Source organism: Taudactylus pleione, unplaced genomic scaffold (genome assembly GCF_031769625.1).
Source record: "Taudactylus pleione unplaced genomic scaffold, aTauple2 ptg000179l, whole genome shotgun sequence".
Taxonomy (NCBI): domain Eukaryota; kingdom Metazoa; phylum Chordata; class Amphibia; order Anura; family Myobatrachidae; genus Taudactylus; species Taudactylus pleione.
In genome coordinates this window covers 33,481,200-33,504,310 of record NW_028284581.1, presented here as the reverse complement: position 1 = coordinate 33,504,310, position 23,111 = coordinate 33,481,200, and the positions used below count along the sequence as shown (strand labels likewise).

The 23,111-nt window shown below is 41.1% G+C and overlaps 1 protein-coding gene across 1 annotated transcript in view; it reads left to right on the top strand.

Annotated features, from left to right (window-relative positions):
- Positions 1-23,111, top strand: part of CDH7 (cadherin 7) — a 243,380-nt gene that overhangs the window by 193,465 nt on the left and 26,804 nt on the right. Inside the window, exons 6-7 of the mRNA XM_088475996.1 lie at positions 15,988-16,241; positions 22,399-22,535. Of these exons, the coding sequence (XP_088332122.1) occupies positions 15,988-16,241; positions 22,399-22,535 (391 nt within the window). The remainder of the gene's footprint in view (positions 1-15,987; positions 16,242-22,398; positions 22,536-23,111) is intronic.

Sequence of the window (23,111 nt, the reverse complement as noted above, 5' to 3'; positions counted from 1 at the left end):
CTGCATCCTTAAAGCAGCAGCGACAAGCGTGTTTCTGTCTGTTAAAGGGTGGTGTAACCCTCAAAGTGTGCTCCACAAACAATAAAAAACATCTTTTTTTTTCTGTCTTTGTGTAATGTGTGGGCTGTAGCCGCACCTGCATCCTTAAAGCAGCAGCGACAAGCGTGTGTCTGTCTGATAAAGGGTGGTGTAACCCTCAAAGTGTGCTCCACAAACAATAAAAAAATTCTTCTTTTTTTTCCTGTCTTTGTGAATTGTGTGGGCTGTAGCACCACTTGCAACCTCAAAGCAGCAGCGACAAGCGTGTGTCTGTCTGTTAAAGGGTGGTGTAACCCTCAAAGTGTGCTCCACAAACAATAAAAAAAAATCTTTTTTTTTCTGTCTTTGTGTAATGTGTGGGCTGTAGCCGCACCTGTATCCTTAAAGCAGCAGCGACAAGCGTGTGTCTGTCTGTTAAAGGGTGGTGTAACCCTCAAAGTGTGCTCCACAAACAATAAAAAATGTTTTCTTTTTTTTTCTGTCTTTGTGAAATGTGTGGGCTGTAGCCGCACCTGCATCCTTAAAGCAGCAGCGACAAGCGTGCGTCTGTCTGTTAAAGGGTGGTGTAACCCTCAAAGTGCGCTCCACAAACAATAAAAAAAGATTCTTTTTTTTCCTGTCTTTGTGAATTGTGTGGGCTGTAGCAGCACTTGCAACCTCAAAGCAGCAGCGACAAGTGTGCGTCTGTCTGTTAAAGGGTGGTGTAGCCCTCAAAGTGCTCCAAAAAATAAAAAACTATTTTTTTATGTGTTTGTGACTTGTGTGCGATGTAGCCGCAAGTGCACCAACACAGTAGAAGCGCCAAGCGTGCGCCTGTGTCATAAGTCAAGGGCCGGTTTGGACATCTGGTACGGACTGAAGGACGAGCTAACAATTTCTGACAAGTCTACTGTCACTGCATATGATACTGTCCTCAAAGCAGCAGCGACAAGCATGCGTCTGTCTGTTAATGGGTGGTGTAACCCTCAAAGTGCGCTCCACAAACAATAAAAAAATTCATCTTTTTTTTTCTGTCTTTGTGAAATGTGTGGGCTATAGCCGCACCTGCATCCTTAAAGCAGCAGCGACAAGCGTGCATCTGTCTGTTAAAGGGTGGTGTAACCCTCAAAGTGCGCTCCACAAACAATAAAAAAAAAATCTTTTTTTTTCTGTCTTTGTGAAATGTGTGGGCTGTAGCCGCACCTGCATCCTTAAAGCAGCAGCGACAAGCGTGTGTCTGTCTGTTAAAGGGTGGTGTAACCCTCAAAGTGTGCTCCACAAACAATAAAAAACACTCTTTTTTTTTCTGTCTTTGTGTAATGTGTGGGCTGTAGCCGCACCTGCATCCTTAAAGCAGCAGCGACAAGCGTGTGTCTGTCTGTTAAAGGGTGGTGTAACCCTCAAAGTGTGCACCACAAACAATAAAAAAAATTCATTTTTTTTCTGTCTTTGTGAAATGTGTGGGCTGTAGCCGCACCTGCATCCGTAAAGCAGCAGCAACAAGCGTGTGTCTGTCTGATAAAGGGTGGTGTAACCCTCAAAGTGCGCTCCACAAACAATAAAAAAATTCTTCTTTTTTTTCCTGTCTTTGTGAATTGTGTGGGCTGTAGCAGCACTTGCAACCTCAAAGCAGCAGCGACAAGCGTGTGTCTGTCTGTTAAAGGGTGGTGTAACCCTCAAAGTGTGCTCCACAAACAATAAAAAAAAATCTTTTTTTTTCTGTCTTTGTGAAATGTGTGGGCTGTAGCCGCACCGGCATCCTTAAAGCAGCAGCGACAAGCGTGTGTCTGTCTGTTAAAGGGTGGAGTAACCCTCAAAGTGTGCTCCACAAACAATAAAAAATGTATTCTTTTTTTTCTGTCTTTGTGAAATGTGTGGGCTGTAGCCGCACCTGCATCCTTAAAGCAGCAGCGACAAGCGTGCGTCTGTCTATTAAAGGGTGGTGTAACCCTCAAAGTGCGCTCCACAAACAATAAAAAAATGCATCTTTTTTTTCCTGTCTTTGTGAATTGTGTGGGCTGTTGCAGCACTTGCAACCTCAAAGCAGCAGCGACAAGTGTGCGTCTGTCTGTTAAAGGGTGGTGTAGCCCTCAAAGTGCTCCAAAAAATAAAAAACTATTTTTTTTATGTGTTTGTGACTTGTGTGTGATGTAGCCGCACGTGCACCAACACAGTAGAAGCGCCAAGCATGCACCTGTGTCATAAGTCCAGGGCGGTTTGGACATCTGGTACGGACTGAAGGACGTGCCAACAATTTCTGACAAGTCTACTGTCACTGCATATGATACTGTCCTCAAAGCAGCAGCGACAAGCATGCGTCTGTCTGTTAATGGGTGGTGTAAACCTCAAAGTGCGCTCCACAAACAATAAAAAATTCATCTTTTTTTTTCTCTTTGTGAAATGTGTGGGCTATAGCCGCACCTGCATCCTTAAAGCAGCAGCGACAAGCATGCATCTGTCTGTTAAAGGGTGGTGTAACCCTCAAAGTGCGCTCCACAAACAATTAAAAAAAATTCTTCTTTTTTTCTGTCTTTGTGAAATGTGTGGGCTGTAGCCGCACCTGCATCCTTAAAGCAGCAGCGACAAGCGTGCGTCTGTCTGTTAAAGGGTGGTGTAACCCTCAGAGTGCGCTCCACAAACAATAAAAAAATTATTCTTTTTTTTTCTCTTTGTGAAATGTGAGGGCTGTAGCCGCACCTGCATCCTTAAAGCAGCTGCGACAAACATGCGTCTGTCTGTTAAATGGTGGTGTAACCCTCAAAGTGCGCTCCACAAACAATAAAAAAATTATTCTTTTTTTTCCTGTCTTTGTGAATTGTGTGGGCTGTAGCAGCACTTGCAACCTCAAAGCAGCAGCGACAAGTGTGCATCTGTCTGTTAAAGGGTGGTGTAGCCCTCAAAGTGCTCCAAAAATTAAATTACTATTTTTTAAATGTGTTTGTGACTTGTGTGCGATGTAGCCGCACGTGCACCAACACAGTAGAAGCGCCAAGCGTGCGCCTGTGTCATAAGTCAAGGGCCGGTTTGGACATCTGGTACGGACTGAAGGATGTGCCAACAATTTCTGACAAGTCTACTGTCACTGCATATGATACTGTCCTCAAAGCAGCAGCGGCAAGCATGCGTCTGTCTGTTAATGGGTGGTGTAACCCTCAAAGTGCGCTCCACAAACAATAAAAAATTTCATCTTTTTTTTTCTGTCTTTGTGAAATGTGTGGGCTATAGCCGCACCTGCATCCTTAAAGCAGCAGCGACAAGCGTGCATCTGTCTGTTAAAGGGTGGTGTAACCCTCAAAGTGCGCTCCACAAACAATAAAAAACATCTTTTTTTTTCTGTCTTTGTGTAATGTGTGGGCTGTAGCCGCACCTGCATCCTTAAAGCAGCAGCGACAAGCGTGTGTCTGTCTGATAAAGGGTGGTGTAACCCTCAAAGTGCGCTCCACAAACAATAAAAAAATTCTTTTTTTTCCTGTCTTTGTGAATTGTGTGGGCTGTAGCAGCACTTGCAACCTCAAAGCAGCAGAGACAAGCGTGTGTCTGTCTGTTAAAGGGTGGTGTAACCCTTAAAGTGTGCTCCACAAACAATAAAAAAAAATCTTTTTTTTTCTGTCTTTGTGTAATGTGTGGGCTGTAGCCGCACCTGCATCCTTAAAGCAGCAGCGACAAGCGTGTGTCTGTCTGTTAAAGGGTGGTGTAACCCTCAAAGTGTGCTCCACAAACAATAAAAAATGTTTTCATTTTTTTTCCTGTCTTTGTGAAATGTGTGGGCTGTAGCCGCACCTGCATCCTTAAAGCAGCAGCGACAAGTGTGCGTCTGTCTGTTAAAAGGTGGTGTAGCCCTCAAAGTGCTCCAAAAAATAAAAAACTATTTTTTTATGTGTTTGTGACTTGTGTGCGATGTAGCCGCACGTGCACCAACACAGTAGAAGTGCCAAGCGTGCGCCTGTGTCATAAGTCAAGGGCGGTTTGGACATCTGGTACGGACTGAAGGACGTGCCAACAATTTCTGACAAGTCTACAGTCACTGCATATGATACTGTCCTCAAAGCAGCAGCGACAAGCATGCGTCTGTCTGTTAATGGGTGGTGTAACCCTCAAAGTGCGCTCCTCAAACAATAAAAAAATTCATCTTTTTTTTTCTGTCTTTGTGAAATGTGTGGGCTATAGCTGCACCTGCATCCTTAAAGCAGCAGCGACAAGCGTGCATCTGTCTGTTAAAGGGTGGTGTAACCCTCAAAGTGCGCTCCACAAACAATAAAAAAAAATCTTTTTTTTTCTGTCTTTGTGAAATGTGTGGGCTGTAGCTGCACCTGCATCCTTAAAGCAGCAGCGACAAGCGTGTGTCTGTCTGTTAAAGGGTGGTGTAACCCTCAAAGTGTGCTCCACAAACAATAAAAAAATTCTTTTTTTTTTCTGTCTTTGTGAAATGTGTGGGCTGTAGCCGCACCTGCATCCTTAAAGCAGCAGCGACAACCGTGCGTCTGTCTGTTAAAGGGTGTTGTAACCCTCAAAGTGCGCTCCACAAACAATAAAAAAATTGTTCTTTTTTTTCTGTCTTTGTGAAATGTGTGGGCTGTAGCCGCACCTGCACCCGTAAAGCAGCAGCGACAAGCGTGTGTCTGTCTGTTAAAGGGTGGTGTAACCCTCAAAGTGCGCTCCACAAACAATAAAAAAAAATCTTCTTTTTTCTTCTGTCTTTGTGAAATGTGTGGGCTGTAGCCGCACCTGCATCCTTAAAGCAGCAGCGACAAGCGTGCGTCAGTCTGTTAAAGGGTGGTGTAACCATCAAAGTGCGCTCCACAAACAATAAAAAAATTGTTATTTTTTTTCTGTCTTTGTGAAATGTGTGGGCTGTAGCCGCACCTGCACCCGTAAAGCAGCAGCGACAAGCATGTGTCTGTCTGTTAAAGGGTGGTGTAACCCTCAAAGGGCCTGATTCAGAGCCGTTCGCTATTTGTGGTCGTTCGTTCAAAAACAAGGGGTGGCTATTCACATGATCCGTTCGCAAATTGCAGTCTGTTCCCACCTCTAAGTCTGAACGAGCGAGCAAAACATACGCTCGTTTTTTTGATAAAAACGCCCCCTGGCCGCACGCACCATACGTCATGTCCGCTATTTATTAGATTAATCGAGTACATCGTACAGCGTATGAACTGCTCGCTATTCTTGTGGTTGGTGTTTTCAACCGCTATTTTGCGAGCAGTTCTGAGTTAAAAAAAACCAAGTGACGTGGTCAATGACGCTGCTGTATTAATTATGCACTCCATTAAAACGCCCGTTTTGACCTTTAAGCACGCCTGCGTTCGGATCTCCACTCCACGTTTTCAAGCACCTTCCCCTGTTACCACCCACATATGCCTCATTCTGTCACTCAAAATAGCAGGCCCTCGCTATATTGCGTAGCAATGATTTTTGGCCGCACTGACTGGTTCGCGCATGCGTACTAAAAACCGTACGCATGCGCAGATGTGCGAACATCGCTCGGAACGAGCGTACTGCCGCTAGCGAGTGGCTCTGATTGAGGGATAAAGTGCGCTCCACAAACAATAAAAAAAAATCTTCTTTTTTCTTCTGTCTTTGTGAAATGTGTGGGCTGTAGCCGCACCTGCATCCTTAAAGCAGCAGCGACAAGCGTGTGTCTGTCTGTTAAAGGGTGGTGTAACCCTCAAAGTGTGCTCCACAAACAATAAAAAAATTCTTCTTTTTTTTTCTCTTTGTGAAATGTGAGGGCTGTAGCCGCACCTGCATCCTTAAAGCAGCAGCGACAAACATGCGTCTGTCTGTTAAAGGGTGGTGTAAGTCTCAGAGTGCGCTCCACAAACAATAAAAAAATTCTTCTTTTTTTTCCTGTCTTTGTGAATTGTGTGGGCTGTAGCAGCACTTGCAACCTCAAAGCAGCAGCGACAAGTGTGCGTCTGTCTGTTAAAGGGTGGTGTAGCCCTCAAAGTGCTCCTAAAAATAAAAAACTATTTTTTTTATGTGATTGTGACTTGTGTGCGATGTAGCCGCACGTGCACCAACACAGTAGAAGCGCCAAGCGTGCGCCTGTGTCATAAGTCAAGGGCCGGTTTGGACATCTGGTACGGACTGAAGGACGTGCCAACAATTTCTAACAAGTCTACTGTCACTGCATATGATACTGTCCTCAAAGCAGCAGCGACAAGCATGCGTCTGTCTGTTAATGGGTGGTGTAACCCTCAAAGTTCGCTCCACAAACATTAAAAAATTTCATCTTTTTTTTTCTGTCTTTGTGAAATGTGTGGGCTATAGCCGCACCTGCATCCTTAAAGCAGCAGCGACAAGCGTGCATCTGTCTGTTAAAGGGTGGTGTAGCCCTCAAAGTGCTCCAAAAAATAAAAAACTATTTTTTTTATGTGTTTGTGACTTGTGTGCGATGTAGCCGCACGTGCACCAACACAGTAGAAGCGCCAAGCGTGCGCCTGTGTCATAAGTCAAGGGCGGTTTGGACATCTGGTACGGACTGAAGGACGTGCCAACAATTTCTGACAAGTCTACTGTCACTGCATATGATACTGTCCTCAAAGCAGCAGCGACAAGCATGCGTCTGTCTGTTAATGGGTGGTGTAAACCTCAAAGTGCGCTCCACAAACAATAAAAAATTCATCTTTTTTTTTCTCTTTGTGAAATGTGTGGGCTATAGCCGCACCTGCATCCTTAAAGCAGCAGCGACAAGCGTGCATCTGTCTGTTAAAGGGTGGTGTAACCCTCAAAGTGCGCTCCACAAACAATTAAAAAAAATCTTCTTTTTTTTCTGTCTTTGTGAAATGTGTGGGCTGTAGCCGCACCTGCATCCTTAAAGCAGCAGCGACAAGCGTGTGTCTGTCTGTTAAAGGGTGGTGTAACCCTCAAAGTGTGCTCCACAAACAATAAAAAACATATTTTTTTTTCTGTCTTTGTGTAATGTGTGGGCTGTAGCCGCACCTGCATCCTTAAAGCAGCAGCGACAAGCGTGTGTCTGTCTGTTAAAGGGTGGTGTAGTCCTCAAAGTGCTCCAAAAAATAAAATACTATTTTTTTTATGTGTTTGTGACTTGTGTGCGATGTAGCCGCACGTGCACCAACACAGTAGAAGCGCCAAGCGTGCGCCTGTGTCATAAGTCAAGGGCCGGTTTGGACATCTGGTACGGACTGAAGGACGTACCAACAGTTTCTGACAAGTCTACTGTCACTGCATATGATACTGTCCTCAAAGCAGCAGCGACAAGCATGCGTCTGTCTGTTAATGGGTGGTGTAACCCTCAAAGTGCGCTCCACAAACAATAAAAAAATTCTTCTTTTTTTTTCTCTTTGTGAAATGTGAGGGCTGTAGCCGCACCTGCATCATTAAAGCAGCTGCGACAAACATGCGTCTGTCTGTTAAAGGGTGGTGTAACCCTCAAAGTGCGCTCCACAAACAATAAAAAAATTATTCTTTTCTTTCCTGTCTTTGTGAATTGTGTCGGCTATAGCAGCACTTGCAACCTCAAAGCAGCAGCGACAAGTGGGCGTCTGTCTGTTAAAGGGTGGTGAAGCCCTCAAAGTGCTCCAAAAAATAAAATACTATTTTTTTTATGTGTTTGTGACTTGTGTGCGATGTAGCCGCACGTGCACCAACACAGTAGAAGCGCCAAGCGTGCGCCTGTGTCATAAGTCAAGGGCCGGTTTGGACATCTGGTACGGACTGAAGGACGTGCCAACAGTTTCTGACAAGTCTACTGTCACTGCATATGATACTGTCCTCAAAGCAGCAGCGGCAAGCATGCGTCTGTCTGTTAATGGGTGGTGTAACCCTCAAAGTGCGCTCCTCAAACAATAAAAAAAAATCTTTTTTTTTCTGTCTTTGTGAAATGTGTGGGCTATAGCCGCACCTGCATCCTTAAAGCAGCAGCGACAAGCGTGCATCTGTCTGTTAAAGGGTGGTGTAACCCTCAAAGTGCGCTCCACAAACAATAAAAAAAAATCTTTTTTTTTCTGTCTTTGTGAAATGTGTGGGCTGTAGCCGCACCTGCATCCTTAAAGCAGCAGCGACAAGCGTGTGTCTGTCTGTTAAAGGGTGGTGTAACCCTCAAAGTGTGCTCCACAAACAATAAAAAACATACTTTTTTTTCTGTCTTTGTGTAATGTGTGGGCTGTAGCCGCACCTGCATCCTTAAAGCAGCAGCGACAAGTGTGTGTCTGTCTGTTAAAGGGTGGTGTAACCCTCAAAGTGTGCTCCACAAACAATAAAAAAATTCTTCTTTTTTTTTCTGTCTTTGTGAAATGTATGGGCTGTAGCCGCATCTGCATCCATAAAGCAGCAGCGACAAGCGTGTGTCTGTCTGATAAAGGGTGGTGTAACCCTCAAAGTGCGCTCCACAAACAATAAAAAAATTCTTCTTTTTTTTCCTGTCTTTGTGAATTGTGTGGGCTGTAGCAGCACTTGCAACCTCAAAGCAGCAGCGACAAGCGTGTGTCTGTCTGTTAAAGGGTGGTGTAACCCTCAAAGTGTGCTCCACAAACAATAAAAAAAAATCTTTTTTTTCCTGTCTTTGTGAATTGTGTGGGCTGTAGCAGCACTTGCAACCTCAAAGCAGCAGCGACAAGTGTGCGTCTGTCTGTTAAAGGGTGGTGTAGCCCTCAAAGTGCTCCAAAAAATAAAAAATATTTTTTTTATGTGTTTGTGACTTGTGTGCGATGTAGCCGCACGTGCACCAACACAGTAGAAGCGCCAAGCGTGCGCCTGTGTCATAAGTCAAGGGCGGTTTGGACATCTGGTACGGACTGAAGGACGTGCCAACAATTTCTGACAAGTCTACTGTCACTGCATATGATACTGTCCTCAAAGCAGCAGCGACAAGCATGCGTCTGTCTGTTAATGGGTGGTGTAACCCTCAAAGTGCGCACCACAAACAATAAAAAAATTCATCTTTTTTTTTCTGTCTTTGTGAAAAATGTGTGGGCTATAGCCGCACCTGCATCCTTAAAGCAGCAGCGACAAGCGTGTGTCTGTCTGTTAAAGGGTGGTGTAACCCTCAAAGTGTGCTCCACAAACAATAAAAAATGTTTTCTTTTTTTTTCTGTCTTTGTGAAATGTGTGGGCTGTAGCCGCACCTGCATCCTTAAAGCAGCAGCGACAAGCGTGCATCTGTCTGTTAAAGGGTGGTGTAACCCTCAAAGTGCGCTCCACAAACAATAAAAAAATTCTTCTTTTTTTTCCTGTCTTTGTGAATTGTGTGGGCTGTAGCAGCACTTGCAACCTCAAAGCAGCAGCAACAAGTGTGCGTCTGTCTGTTAAAGGGTGGTGTAGCCCTCAAAGTGCTCCAAAAAATAAAAAACTATTTTTTTTATGTGTTTGTGACTTGTGTGCGATGTAGCCGCACGTGCACCAACACAGTAGAAGCGCCAAGCGTGCGCCTGTGTCATAAGTCAAGGGCAGTTTGGACATTTGGTACGGACTGAAGGACGTGCCAACAATTTCTGACAAGTCTACTGTCACTGCATATGATACTGTCCTCAAAGCAGCAGCGACAAGCATGCATCTGTCTGTTAATGGGTGGTGTAACCCTCAAAGTGCGCACCACAAACATTAAAAAATGTCATCTTTTTTTTTCTGTCTTTGTGAAATGTGTGGGCTATAGCCGCACCTGCATCCTTAAAGCAGCAGCGACAAGCGTGCATCTGTCTGTTAAAGGGTGGTGTAACCCTCAAAGTGCGCTCCACAAACAATAAAAAAAAATCATCTTTTTTTCTGCCTTTGTGAAATGTGTGGGCTGTAGCCGCACCTGCATCCTTAAAGCAGCAGCGACAAGCGTGTGTCTGTCTGTTAAAGGGTGGTGTAACCCTCAAAGTGTGCTCCACAAACAATAAAAAAATTCTTTTTTTTTCTGTCTTTGTGAAATGTGTGGGCTGTAGCCGCACCTGCATCCTTAAAGCAGCAGCGACAAGCGTGTGTCTGTCTGTTAAAGGGTGGTGTAACCCTCAAAGTGTGCTCCACAAACAATAAAAAAATTCATCTTTTTTTTTCTGTCTTTGTGAAATGTGTGGGCTGTAGCCGAACCTGCATCCTTAAAGCAGCAGCGACAAGCGTGTGTCTGTCTGTTATAGGGTGTTGTAACCCTCAAAGTGCGCTCCACAAACAATAAAAAAATTGTTCTTTTTTTTCTGTCTTTGTGAAATGTGTGGGCTGTAGCCGCACCTGCACCCGTAAAGCAGCAGCGACAAGCGTGTGTCTGTCTGTTAAAGGGTGGTGTAACCCTCAAAGTGCGCTCCACAAACAATAAAAAAAAATCTTCTTTTTTCTTCTGTCTTTGTGAAATGTGTGGGCTGTAGCCGCACCTGCATCCTTAAAGCAGCAACGACAAGCGTGCGTCAGTGTTAAAGGGTGGTGTAACCCTCAAAGTGCGCTCCACAAACAATAAAAAAATTGTTCTTTTTTTCTGTCTTTGTGAAATGTGTGGGCTGTAGCCGCACCAGCACCCGTAAAGCAGCAGCGACAAGCGTGTGTCTGTCTGTTAAAGGGTTGTGTAACCCTCAAAGGGCCTGATTCAGAGCCGTTCGCTATTTGTGGTCGTTCGTTCAAAAACAAGGGGTGGCTATTCAAATGATCCGTTCGCAAATTGCAGTCTGTTCCCACCTCTAAGTCTGAACGAGCGAGCAAAACATACGCTCGTTTTTTTGATAAAAACGCCCCCTGGCCGCACGCACAATACATCATGTCCGCTATTTATTAGATTAATCGAGTACATGGTACAGCGTATGAACTGCTCGCTATTCTTGTGGTTGGTGTTTTCACCGCTATTTTGCGAGCAGTTCTGAGTTAAAAAAAACCAAGTGACGTGGTCAAAGACGCTGCTGTATTAATTATGCACTCCCTTAAAATGCCGGTTTTGACCTTTAAGCACGCCTGCGTTCGGATCTCCACTCCCCGTTTTCAAGCACCATCCCCTGTTACCACCCACATATGCCTCATTCTGTCACTCACAATAGCAGGCCCTCGCTATATTGCGTACCAACGATTTTCGGCCACACTGACTGGTTCGCGCATGCATACTAAAAACCGTACGCATGCGCAGATGTGCGAACATCGCTCGGAACGAGCGTACTGCCGCTAGCGAGTGGCTCTGAATGAGGGCCAAAGTGCTCTCCACAAACAATAAAAAAAAATCTTCTTTTTTCTTCTGTCTTTGTGAAATGTGTGGGCTGTAGCCGCACCTGCATCCTTAAAGCAGCAGCGACAAGCGTGTGTCTGTCTGTTAATGGGTGGTGTAACCCTCAAAGAATGCTCCACAAACAATAAAAAAATTCTTCTTTATTTTCTGTCTTTGTGAAATGTGTGGGCTGTAGCCGCACCTGCATCCTTAAAGCAGCAGCGACAAGCGTGCATCTGTCTGTTAAAGGGTGGTGTAACCCTCAAAGTGTGCTCCACAAACAATAAAAAAATTGTTCTTTTTTTTCTGTCTTTGTGAAATGTGTGGGCTGTAGCCGCACCTGCATCCTTAAAGCAGCAGCGACAAGCGTGCGTCTGTCTGTTAAAGGGTGGTGTAACCCTCAAAGTGCGCTCCACAAACAATAAAAAAATTCTTCTTTTTTTTTCTGGCTTTGTGAAATGTGTGGGCTGTAGCCGCTCCTGCATCCTTAAAGCAGCAGCGACAAGCGTGCGTCTGTCTGTTAAAGGATTACATCGGTGACTGCATCCAAGTAGGCATGTCAGACAGTCCGTACATGCACTGGCAGGAAAAAGAGGCAATTTGGAGGCCCCTGTACAAACTGGCTCTATTTTACCTGAGTTGCCCCCCCTCCAGTGTGCACTCCGAAAAGAGTGTTTAGTGCAGCCGGGAACCTTGTCAGCAAAAGGCGTAGGAGGTTGCTTCCACAAAATGTGGAGAAGTTGATGTTCACAAAAATGAATTATCAACTTTTCCAGGGAGACCAGCCTCCAGAACGTAGAGAGGGACCTGTGGTGGTGGATTCAAGCGGGGACGAATTAATACTCTGTGAGGATGAGGATGTACACAACACTGAAGAGGGTGGGGAATCGGTGAATGAGGTGGATGAGGACGACATCTTGCCTCCGTAGAGCCAGTTTGTGCAGGGCTAGATTAATTGCCAGCTTGTTTTGTGGGGGCCCAAACGAACCAATCATTTCAGCCACAGTCATGTGGCAGACCCTGGCACTGAAAAGATTGGTTTGTTAAAGTGTGCATGCCCTGTTTATACAACATAAGGGTGGGTGGGAGGGCCCAAGGACAATTCCATCTTGCACCTCTTTTTTTTCTTTGAATTATGTACTGTTTGGGGCCTAGTTTTTCAAACTGCCATCCTGTCTGCAACTGCAGTGTCACTCCTAGATGGGCCATGTGTTTGTGCCACCCACTCGTGTCGCTTAGCATAGTCATCCATCTACCTCGGTGCAACCTTTTGGACATAAAAACACTATTGTGAGGTGTGAGGTGTTCAGAATAAACTGGAAATGAGTGGAAATTAAGGTTTTTGAGGTTAATAATAGCATAGGAGCAGAAAAATCAACACATTCTGTGATTTTAGCTGTTTTTATGCTTTTTAAAAAAAAATACAGATCCAAAACACAAAACCCAGAACCCAAAACACCGAAGGGTGTTTTTGGCAAAACCAATCCAGATCCAAAACACGAAGAAAGATCCAGATCCAGATCCTAAACCAAAACACAAAACACGAAAAGTGGCCGGTGCACACTCCTAATTTTCATGCCCCCTTTTCATATGTGTGCCAAAGGCTTGTGCACAAAACCAGATCTCTGTGACCCAAATTATGCACTTTGGGGCCCCCCAATCTTAAGTACCTCGGACCCACCAAAGCCTTAATCCAGCACTGGACATCTCTCTTCTCCAGACTCCACACTCCCGCAGTGGCAAATCTGAGGAGTGAGGAGCTATTTTACTGGGCATGCAGGCAGCATCCAGTACAGTAACAGACTGTGTAAAACAGTCCTTACACATGATGGCAGACATACAGCCCTCGGTCCACTCCAGACATGTTCGGCAGTCTCTGTGTCTGATCAGAGTATCAATGACCAGGTGAGTGCTGACTACATCTGGGAGAGAGCTCTGTCGAGGGGGAAGGGGTAGGGTATTTCTACTGTGGGTTATGTGTGTGGGGGCATTTTTACTGTGTGGCATATAATGTGTAAGAGGAGGGATTTCTAATGTGTATAGAGTATTACTACTATGGTCATAATGTGTAAGTTTAATTACTACTGTGTTTTGTAATGTGTAATAGACACTACTACTGTGTAGGAACACTACTAACATGAATGGAGGGTACTATAATTTGGCCATGCCTCTTCCCCACAAAACAAAGCTCCTTTTTGGTGCACTGTCCCTGTTTACAGTATGAAGGGGGGGAAGTTGCAAAAGTTGTTTCTGGCACAGGGCACCAAATTGCCAAAATGTCTAGTAACGGATCTGGTGAAGACCACCAAGTGGGTTACACTCTGCGCCTCTGGTTAGGTCTAGCCAACACATTAAAGAGTACATTATTACCGTCACCCCATCAGTGGTTTCCTAGCTACCCTAACCCACCAGTCCTCCAACTGAGAAATTCCTTGTGTCAGATCATGACAGTGTGGTCTCATGATAGTCACTGTGGTATTAGTTTCTTATTTGATGTTGATGTTTGATGCTATATTGGGGAGAGATTTTTCACTCTTCTGGAAGTTGTGGGAAACCTAATTGGTTACAGAAGTAAATACTGTAATCCAGACCCATTTGTTAATGTTACAAATACTGTGGCAGTGTTAATGTTTTTGATACAGTGATATTGGGAATGTTTCCAGAGTCTGAAGTGTTCCCTTTTCCAAGCAATATTGGGGAGTAAGAAACATAATAACAAGAGCAACAGTGGAGTGCAGAATGGTGTACCCCCGACTAAAGTAGAAAATGTTGTTTAACCACTTAACTGGTGTGGTCACATGTGATGTGACCAGAGCCAGTTTCATCTGACAATATTGCATTACTTGTGACCACACTGCCCTACTGTGTCCTCCAGCTTTTGCATAGGAGATCCATTCTACACAAGTGCAGAACAGATCTCCTCTGACTCTCTGGCTCCTCAGGCAGTAATGCAGCAGTCTGAGACCACTGACATCACTGCTGGAATCGCACCCCAGAAGGTGCTGGGAATCAAAGTGTAAGGAGGGAAACTTAGTCTGTTTGCCTGATCTCTGCAAGTGTAGAGATCAGTTGCAGGAAGGGGATTGATCATCAGTCCTCCTGACACATGCTCTGCTGCACTCTGCTTGTGGGGGAGTTGCAGTGCCCCGTGGTGAAGGGGCAATGCAAACATGGAGGGAGGCTCTATTGGCACTGGGGGTGGGTGAAAGAGGTGTAATACCCTAAATAAAAATATGGGGAATGGAGTGATGTTAAATTGGTTACATGACACTGGTCCCTAGGGAAGATGAAGGGCATGTCCAAAAATGGAGACCTATTACAATGGGGGGGTTACACAACTGGGGATCTATTACCACTAGGTGGGTAGGGGGTTAATGCTATTGGAGAACAATTTGCACGTGGTGCATCTATACCAATTGTGGTGGGAAGTAATTTTACATTGGGGACCAATGGGCAGAATGAGGGTATGTGCAGCAGTTTTTCTGGCCAGGAGTCCATAAAGATGTATCTGACTACTGTGCCCTGCCCTGAGTGTCAGTACCATGCTCACAGACCACATTATAGAAGTCTGCTTATCCTGTTACCCATTTGAAAGACTAGCTATGGATTTTATAGGGCTTCTGATAAAAAGTCTGCCTAGGGTCATCAGTATATTTTGGTGGTATAGGATCACATACCAGATACCCGGAAGCGATACCATTGTGCAATATTTCTAAAGAAAATTGCTAGAGAACTAGTACATGTTTTTAGTAGAGTAGGAATACCTAAGGAAATCTTAACTGATCAGGGTACCCCATTTATGTCAAGAATCATTAAATATTTGTGCCACCTGTTTAAGGTTACTCATCTCAGATTGATGGTTTGGTTGAGAGCTTTAACAGAATTTTAAAGAGCAGTTCCACAATCTTCCAAAAGGTTCTACCTTTTTGATTTGATGCTTGGGAGCCACCCAAGGCGATTGCTGGACATTGAAAAAGAGAGATGGGAGAAGCAACCCAGTCCTTATAAGACAATTATTGAGCATGTTTATCAGATACAGGAAAGAATAGATACAGGGGTGCCTATGGTGATAAAGCACATGAAACAGGTACAACAAATATAATGCTCTATTATGTACCTTGGCTTCTATGTATAAAGTGTTTATTTTGGTACCCACATTTGACATTACATTTTTGGCCAAGTGGCAAGGACCATTTGAAATCACAGAAAAAGTGAGTGAGATTAATTGTAAGGTGTACACACCTGAGGAAAAAGAAGCCAGACCAGATCTTACATGTAATTCTTCTAAAACCTTGGAAAGATAGAATAACACTGTCAGCCATCCTGGTTCATCTGGTAACTGCAGTATTTTTTGTTCCAGAAGTAACAATAGCCAAAACCCTCTAAAATATTTATGAGGTTAAATCATTTCTTGCAATAAATAGAGATTTGTGAAGTGAAATATCTTTTCAGGGTATTTTAATATTTCATAGTTCATATGCTATAATTGTATGTGATGTGGATAATTGTAATAGTTCATGCAGTATATTATAGTATTTTTAAAAGGTTTCATCTTTTCAACATCACATGTTATTGCAAATGGACAAATGAGTAATTTAGTGCTGCTAATTAAAATGACAGACAAAGCAAAACACCACATAGGATCTGTCTCTGTTGCAGTCTTTAGGTCAAAATTCCCATGAAAATATTTTTTTAGTGTGTTTATGAAAAAAAAAAAATATATATATATATATATATATATACTTTATGCAGGCACAGTATTTTATATACTGGTTAATTGGTACTTTACATTTTGTTAGTGTGTTAGTGTAAACATTTTCCAAGCATTTTTTTTTCTTTTACAGGAACTGGACTATGAAACAAAAACCAGTTATATACTAAGAATAGAAGCATCAAATAAACATGTGGACAATCGATTTCTGAGCGTTGGTCCATTTATGGATACAACAACAGTGAAAATTACAGTGGAAGATGTGGATGAACCGCCTGTGTTTTCTCAACAGTTGTACACAATGGTTGAATCTGAAGCAGCAAAAATAGGCACTAGCATAGGTGCAGTAACAGCACATGACCCAGATTCTACAAATAGTCCTGTGAGGTAACAACAGTTGTATTTGTTTTTCATGTTTATTATTTTTTTACTCATATATTAAACAGATTCTAATGTATAATCAACAAGAAAGAAATTGAGATTTACTACTCAGATATTAGTGTCTGACTCTTTCAAGGAGCAATCCTCTCTCAATGTACAGAAGTAAAGTTCAACATTTTCTTACTAGAATCTAAAATTTCATATTTGAATAATTTTTGAAAGTACACATGTATAAACGGTACAGTCTGCATAAATTACCAAGTGGAATTATATTCCCCATTATACTGTATATGATAAGATACCACTGTTATTGTCTCTTAAAAAGTCCAAAGTCCTGTGTACATTACATAATAATAATAATAATAATAATAATAATAATAATAATAATAATAATAATAAATATGTTAAAATACACTTGCTTTCTCAGTGATTTTCCCACATTACCTAAATGTTTAATCACATTCATGACCTACTTTGCCTAACTTAGACCACACCTATTTCAGTCTCACTTATTGTATCAAGACTATATAAAACCCATAATTACACTGCAGATCTGGCTTGTATTTATTAAATAGTATATTTTATAACAATGTTACAACATATTTTCAACAACATACTGTATTGTTACACAAGTGAACATACACTGTAACAGTTCAATCTGTACTATACCTGATTTCTTCCTCTGTCTTACAATTGCTATCGTGTTTCTACACAGTTGCATATTTAAACTTCATCATGTACTGAATCACAACACTAGCTAAATAACCTAGCACAGCAATATAACAATATAGTGCAGCAATATGTTAGCATTACAATATAGTACAGCTACTGTATCTATTCACTGTAAATCTTACGACAGATCACTCTCACATATTTGCTTTCTCAATTTTTGTCCCATATTACAATAATGGTCCCATAAAAATATATTCCTGATCCCAGTATATAAGTTCCTAATATTGCATCATACTGTATATCATACTTATACAGTGAAATATAGCATGCTATAGTGCCCTATATACTGTAGCATCCTTATGTTGTTCCATATATTCATATAACACTGTGCCCATATTAAACTGTCTCATATTAGCTGCTGAAGGAGGTATGGCTATGCTCCCTTGCTGTATGCATTGGTCGACATGATTGTGCCAATACAGGAAGGCAGTTATGGCTGCACTGCACTCCCAGACCTCTACAGAAGACCGGGACCAAGTATTCTGTACCTCCTTTCACCCTTTCAGTGCCTCTGGACATACTATTCCCATATTATTATAGTAAAGAGGGGATGTAGGAGGAGGGGGCAAATGAGGAAAAGGTAAAAGGGAAAATACCTGTTGTTTTGCCATGGGTGGAAAAATAATTTGTGGAGTGCCAGGCCAAGCCCAGTCTATGCTAGTGCTGCCATCATCCTTTGAGTCCATGTGTGTGATGATTTCATCTAATTTATATAGATGTACGTGTACACATTGTTACACACATTTCAATGTCTATGTCCTGTATGTTTATGCACATAACATATGCTGGCACTGGCTCACCCTGTATAGGCACCATCCTCTGCAGCATAGTACAGAGCAGACACCGGGCCTGCAGTGTGTGTACATGAGCCGGTCTGGTCATATTTTATAGAACATTTGGCAGGTGATGATATAATTGCAGGGGAGCAGAGGGAATGTGGACAGGAGTGGGTCACATTTATTTACGCTACTTATTTAACTGAGATTTGGAAATGAATCGAAGATTTACGTGGAAATGGGTATAGCTGTCTTTTATCACAGCATTTACCATTTACAGTGCAATCACATGTAACAGAAATACCTTTATGCATTTATTTTCTTTACCATAATAAAATACACTACTTATTAACAAAATGAGAACATAGGAAACAGTCTCTCGAGTAATGATGTAGACATTGCTGATGTTTTTACATTTAGGTCACAACCCGCGTTTTACATTAAAAACTCAAATTTTTGCCTCATTGATCATGTGCTCATGGAGAAAATGAAATTATTTCTCGCTGTGAAAGGCTTGCATCTTCACACAAAATGGCACACACATTGACATGTGAAATTGAGAAAAGCAGCAACTGTGGAAACCTTTCACATAGTGTGAAATCACCATATATTATCTTTTACTTTAACTATGTGACATAGCACAAGATCTGACAGCATAATGAACAAAGGGATTAGCAGGGAAATTGATTCCATTTAGTCTAAACATCCATTAGATGTTAGTGTGTAACTGTTTGTATGCCTATTTTTGATGGGGAAAGGTACAAATGGTATTTAGAAATAGTTACACTCACCAAAATCTCAAATGTCAGAAAATTTGACTTCAAGTCATACCACATGTGGATATCTAGTAATAAAATAATATATATTTTAAGTTGAGATTAAAAACTTGAATGCAGACATCCATTTTTTAATCCTCATTTTTTAAGCAGACATCCATTTTTTAAATAACATATTAACCTAATGTAGCACAGACCCAGTAATCTAGATATAAACAGTATGAGAAAGCATTACAGTAAAAAGCTAAAATAAACTATGTATTAAAAATACAAATTGGATAGACTCACAATTGTTTTCTTTAGAATGGTCAAGATCAACTTATTGTATACTTTCATTAGTATACTATATGTTGCATAGTTTCAAAACTGCACATGCTCAGAAAGTAAATACTGTATATAGAAATGTGAGAGTAAAGTAAAGTAATGTAGAGGAAAATATATGGATTGCATATAAAATTACAAACATGAAACAGTACACCAGGGATCCAAATAGTGGATTCCCCATGCTGAGGTGGAGCAAGTAGCCCAGACGCCTGGAGCATGTGTGTGCTACCAAGCCCCCCCCCAAGTGTGTTAGTTAGGGTTGTGTCCAGCATGCAGGGACAAGTTAAAGAAAAGTAAATACTAACATAAGGGGCAGTATCAAACTGGGACATGGAAGGATGTATATATATATATATATATATATATATACATATGTATATATATATATATATATATATATATATGTGTGTGTATGTATGTATGTATGTGTATATATACATATATATATATATATATATATATACCAACACACTAAAGTAAAATATACACATCAGTAATATCACATTAATATAATCAATGTTACATTTTATTTACTAAGATACATAATGCCCCCAATTCACATTAAGCCAATTATAATGCCCAAAATTAAAATGCTACTGTATACAATAGTGCCTTTAGTTCACACTATACCACACATTAGTGCCCCTTATTCACATTAAGCCACACAGTAGTGCCCCTAATTCACATTATGCCACACAATAGCATATGTTATTCATGTTACGCCACAGTAGTGCTACTTATTCATGTTATACATAACAATAGTGCCACTTATTGACATTATGCTACACAGTAATACCCACAAAACACTTTATGCCACACAGTAGTTTCCCTTATTTGCATTATGCCACATTAAATACCACAATTCCCATTATTCCATAGTATTGCCCATAATTCACATTATGCCACAGTAATGCCCATAAATCACATTATGTCACAGTAGTCCCCTTTATTCACATTAATCCACAGCAGTACACATTAATCCACAGCAGTATCCCTATATGCACTATGCCTCAGTAGTGTCCCTTTAACACCTTATGCCACAATAGACCCCCTTATTAGCATGTGGCATCAGAGCAGTCTGACATGACCTCACCAGACTCACCACTCAGGCTCCTCCGAGTTACTGGAGCCACAATTTAGGCTATTGAAAGCAGCACTCGGCTCAGACCTCCTCTAACCAGCAGGGACACAGCTGCTTTGTTCTCTCATTATGTTATTGATGCTCAATTTTTTACTTTCTGGCTGACTGACATCAGGGTTAGGGTTGCTGATCAGTGGATACAAAGAGAAGGAGTCAGGGGTGATGATGGGAAGGGACCACCTCCTCTTCCCTCTTTTTTATTGCCCGTAGCTTCATCCCTCCTCCCTTCTCTTCAGTCCCAGAGCTGGATTAAGACCCCACAAGGCCCTATGTAAAAATAACACCTTGGGGACCCATGTTAATGTGTATATAAATACATACAGCATATATATTCCTCACACAACTATCCATAACTTCATAATGATTTCTACAGTGTATGGATGTTTCACATATGTGCTATAGGATACAGAAACTTGAGTCCCTATCATCTTTAGCAGTGAAGGGGGTAATGTGAGATTTTGCTGGTGAGCTACCAGTCTTATCAAGCCCTTTCATGACTATGGTGTTTTGGTATGCTGGCACTTGTATAACTTTAAGTGCCAAAATACACATGACTGCCAGAGCATTCTGAAACTTTTACTAAATACATCCCATAATCTGGCATGCAGGGCCTTCTGGCACAAATACCTCAAACACAGACTTCATGAAAAAAAGATCTTTTAATTGAATAAAGACTCCCCAAAACAATTGCTTTATTTGCATTTTTTAAGTCTGCAAGACAATGAATCATCACAATTATGAAATTGATGATGATGATAATGATGACTAGTGTGTCTAAGCATGATCTTTATGGAATCATATGCACCTGAAGGATGTTTGATACTCTGCATTTAGGTGCAAAGATTTGAGTATGTTTTTATAACCACAAAATGCACTCATTTTCCACAAACTTATCGATGGCCCTAATGTCTATATAGTTCCCCAAAAATGCTAATCTTCACAACTTGTGTATGCTACATTATCAATTAGTTTGGAGGATGAAATTTCAAACTGCTTGTTATGTGTAGTGGTTTTCATGTCCCAAAAGCACATGAGGTTTAGAACAATATTAAATAGGGAGACAACATTAAGCTTATTAATGGTGGAGGCAATAATAATGTACTAATTAATAAGCAAATATTACTAAATACATTTTTAAGAAGCCAATATATTATACTAATGTTAATATATTATTTTATCATAGGCAGTACTATTTAATTAATAATGAGGGCAATAATAATGTATTTATGACAGGGGTAACACTTGTTATGCAGCGATTGTGCACAAATGTGCATTACAAATGGTGCCCCTATAATAAAGTTATACATTTTGCCTCATTTAATAAATACATTTTTATTGTCCCTGTTATAAATCATACAGTAATGTTCCTGTCATAAAATAATAAACTATTTTAGGCTCATCTACAGAGTGGATCCAAAGTTCCCAGCATGACCATGTAACCATAAATATGGCTACCCCCCTCCCCCCATAATAGCATGGTCAGCAAATTGCTCATAGCAGCTCTACAAAAACTTGTGTTTTGATAAAGTCATTCTTTAATAAATCTCCCCACAATATTTATCCTAGATATGGTAATTAGCTCAAGTTTGTCACAGACTAACATTATACCAACACACCAATAATCAAAGTCCAACCATTTTGTTATTATCTTAGTACTCCCTGACTGCTTATGTATATTTATATTTTACTAAACTACAGTATGTGATTTCTGAATGGTGAAGTGCAGGTGAGATCTCAATTACACTTGACATATGTTTTAGTACACTAAACACTGTATTATGTAATTTGTGTCTTATTTTTTTTTTCAATTACCTATTACAGTCCATTAACTGCTAAACTAATCATAGAGCTGTTATCTTATGCTGTAGTCATAGTTCATTATTAAATGCTACAATAATGTTGCAATTTAACTCACAATATCCCAGTTAAATCCCAGAAAAACTGAAGTATTCAAAAATTATCTTTGGTCTGGTCATAATGTTATAAAATGTTGCAAATTATTGAAACTCAAAACTCTGCTACAGTATATATTGTGTTTTAATGTATGCTAAACTTTCATGTGTCTTCTCTGCCCATTTATATCATGGTGAACACAAGATTATTTTGTGGTGTGTGAACTCTTACAACTTACAGTAGTGTAGTATATTTAAATAAAAGGGGATGTAGTCAGCATCCCACTATATGGGATGCTGACGTTCTAATTACTGATGCTGGAATCCCAAAGGTAAGTATCTGGGGTGAGGGGAAGGTCAGGTTTAGGGTTAGGCACTAGGGGGAGGGTTAGTGTTACATTTCAATGTTGACACTCTATTTCTTATATAATAATATTTACAACATTTCAAAATAAATATTTAAATTAACAAACATATAAATGCATTCAAAACATAATAAAATATGATTTTTCTTTAACACAGATACTCAATTGACCGCAATACGGATCTTGAGAGATATTTTAATATTGATGCCACAAGTGGTCTTATCACTATAGCAAAACCGTTGGACAGAGAGACCAATGCTGTTCATAATATCACAGTTTTAGCAATTGAAAGCCGTAAGTAAAAATTATTTATTTATTAAATTATTTATTTAAATACACTGCCCTGGCATTATCATTGATTCCACCCTCAACTTCACTCCTCACATTCTGACCCTCTCATTGTCCTGTCACCTCTTCCTCTGCAACATTACCAAATTTGAACCTTTCTTAAGTATTCAAAACATTAATTTCATTATTTCCCACCTGGACTACTTTAACCTCATCATCACTGGCATCCCCCTTACCTTACATTTCCATTCTGAATGATGTAGCTGGACTAATCTTGATCTCCTAATTCTCTTAATCTGCTAAACCACTATGTTAATCCCTTCATTGGTCTCTCATTCCTTACAAAATAAAATTTTAGCTGCTTAAGCTTGCTTACAAATTCCTCACCAATGTTTTCTTTCCATACATATATTAATCTGTCTTGAGACACCCCAGATAGGCCACTCTGTTCCACCTCTGAGTTTCAGTTTTTCCCCTCTTATACCCTTCTCTCACCTCCAAGACTCTTCCCATGCTTTTCCCCACCTCTGGAATTCCTTACCTCATCCTATAGATCATGCTGCAAACCTAAAATTATACCAT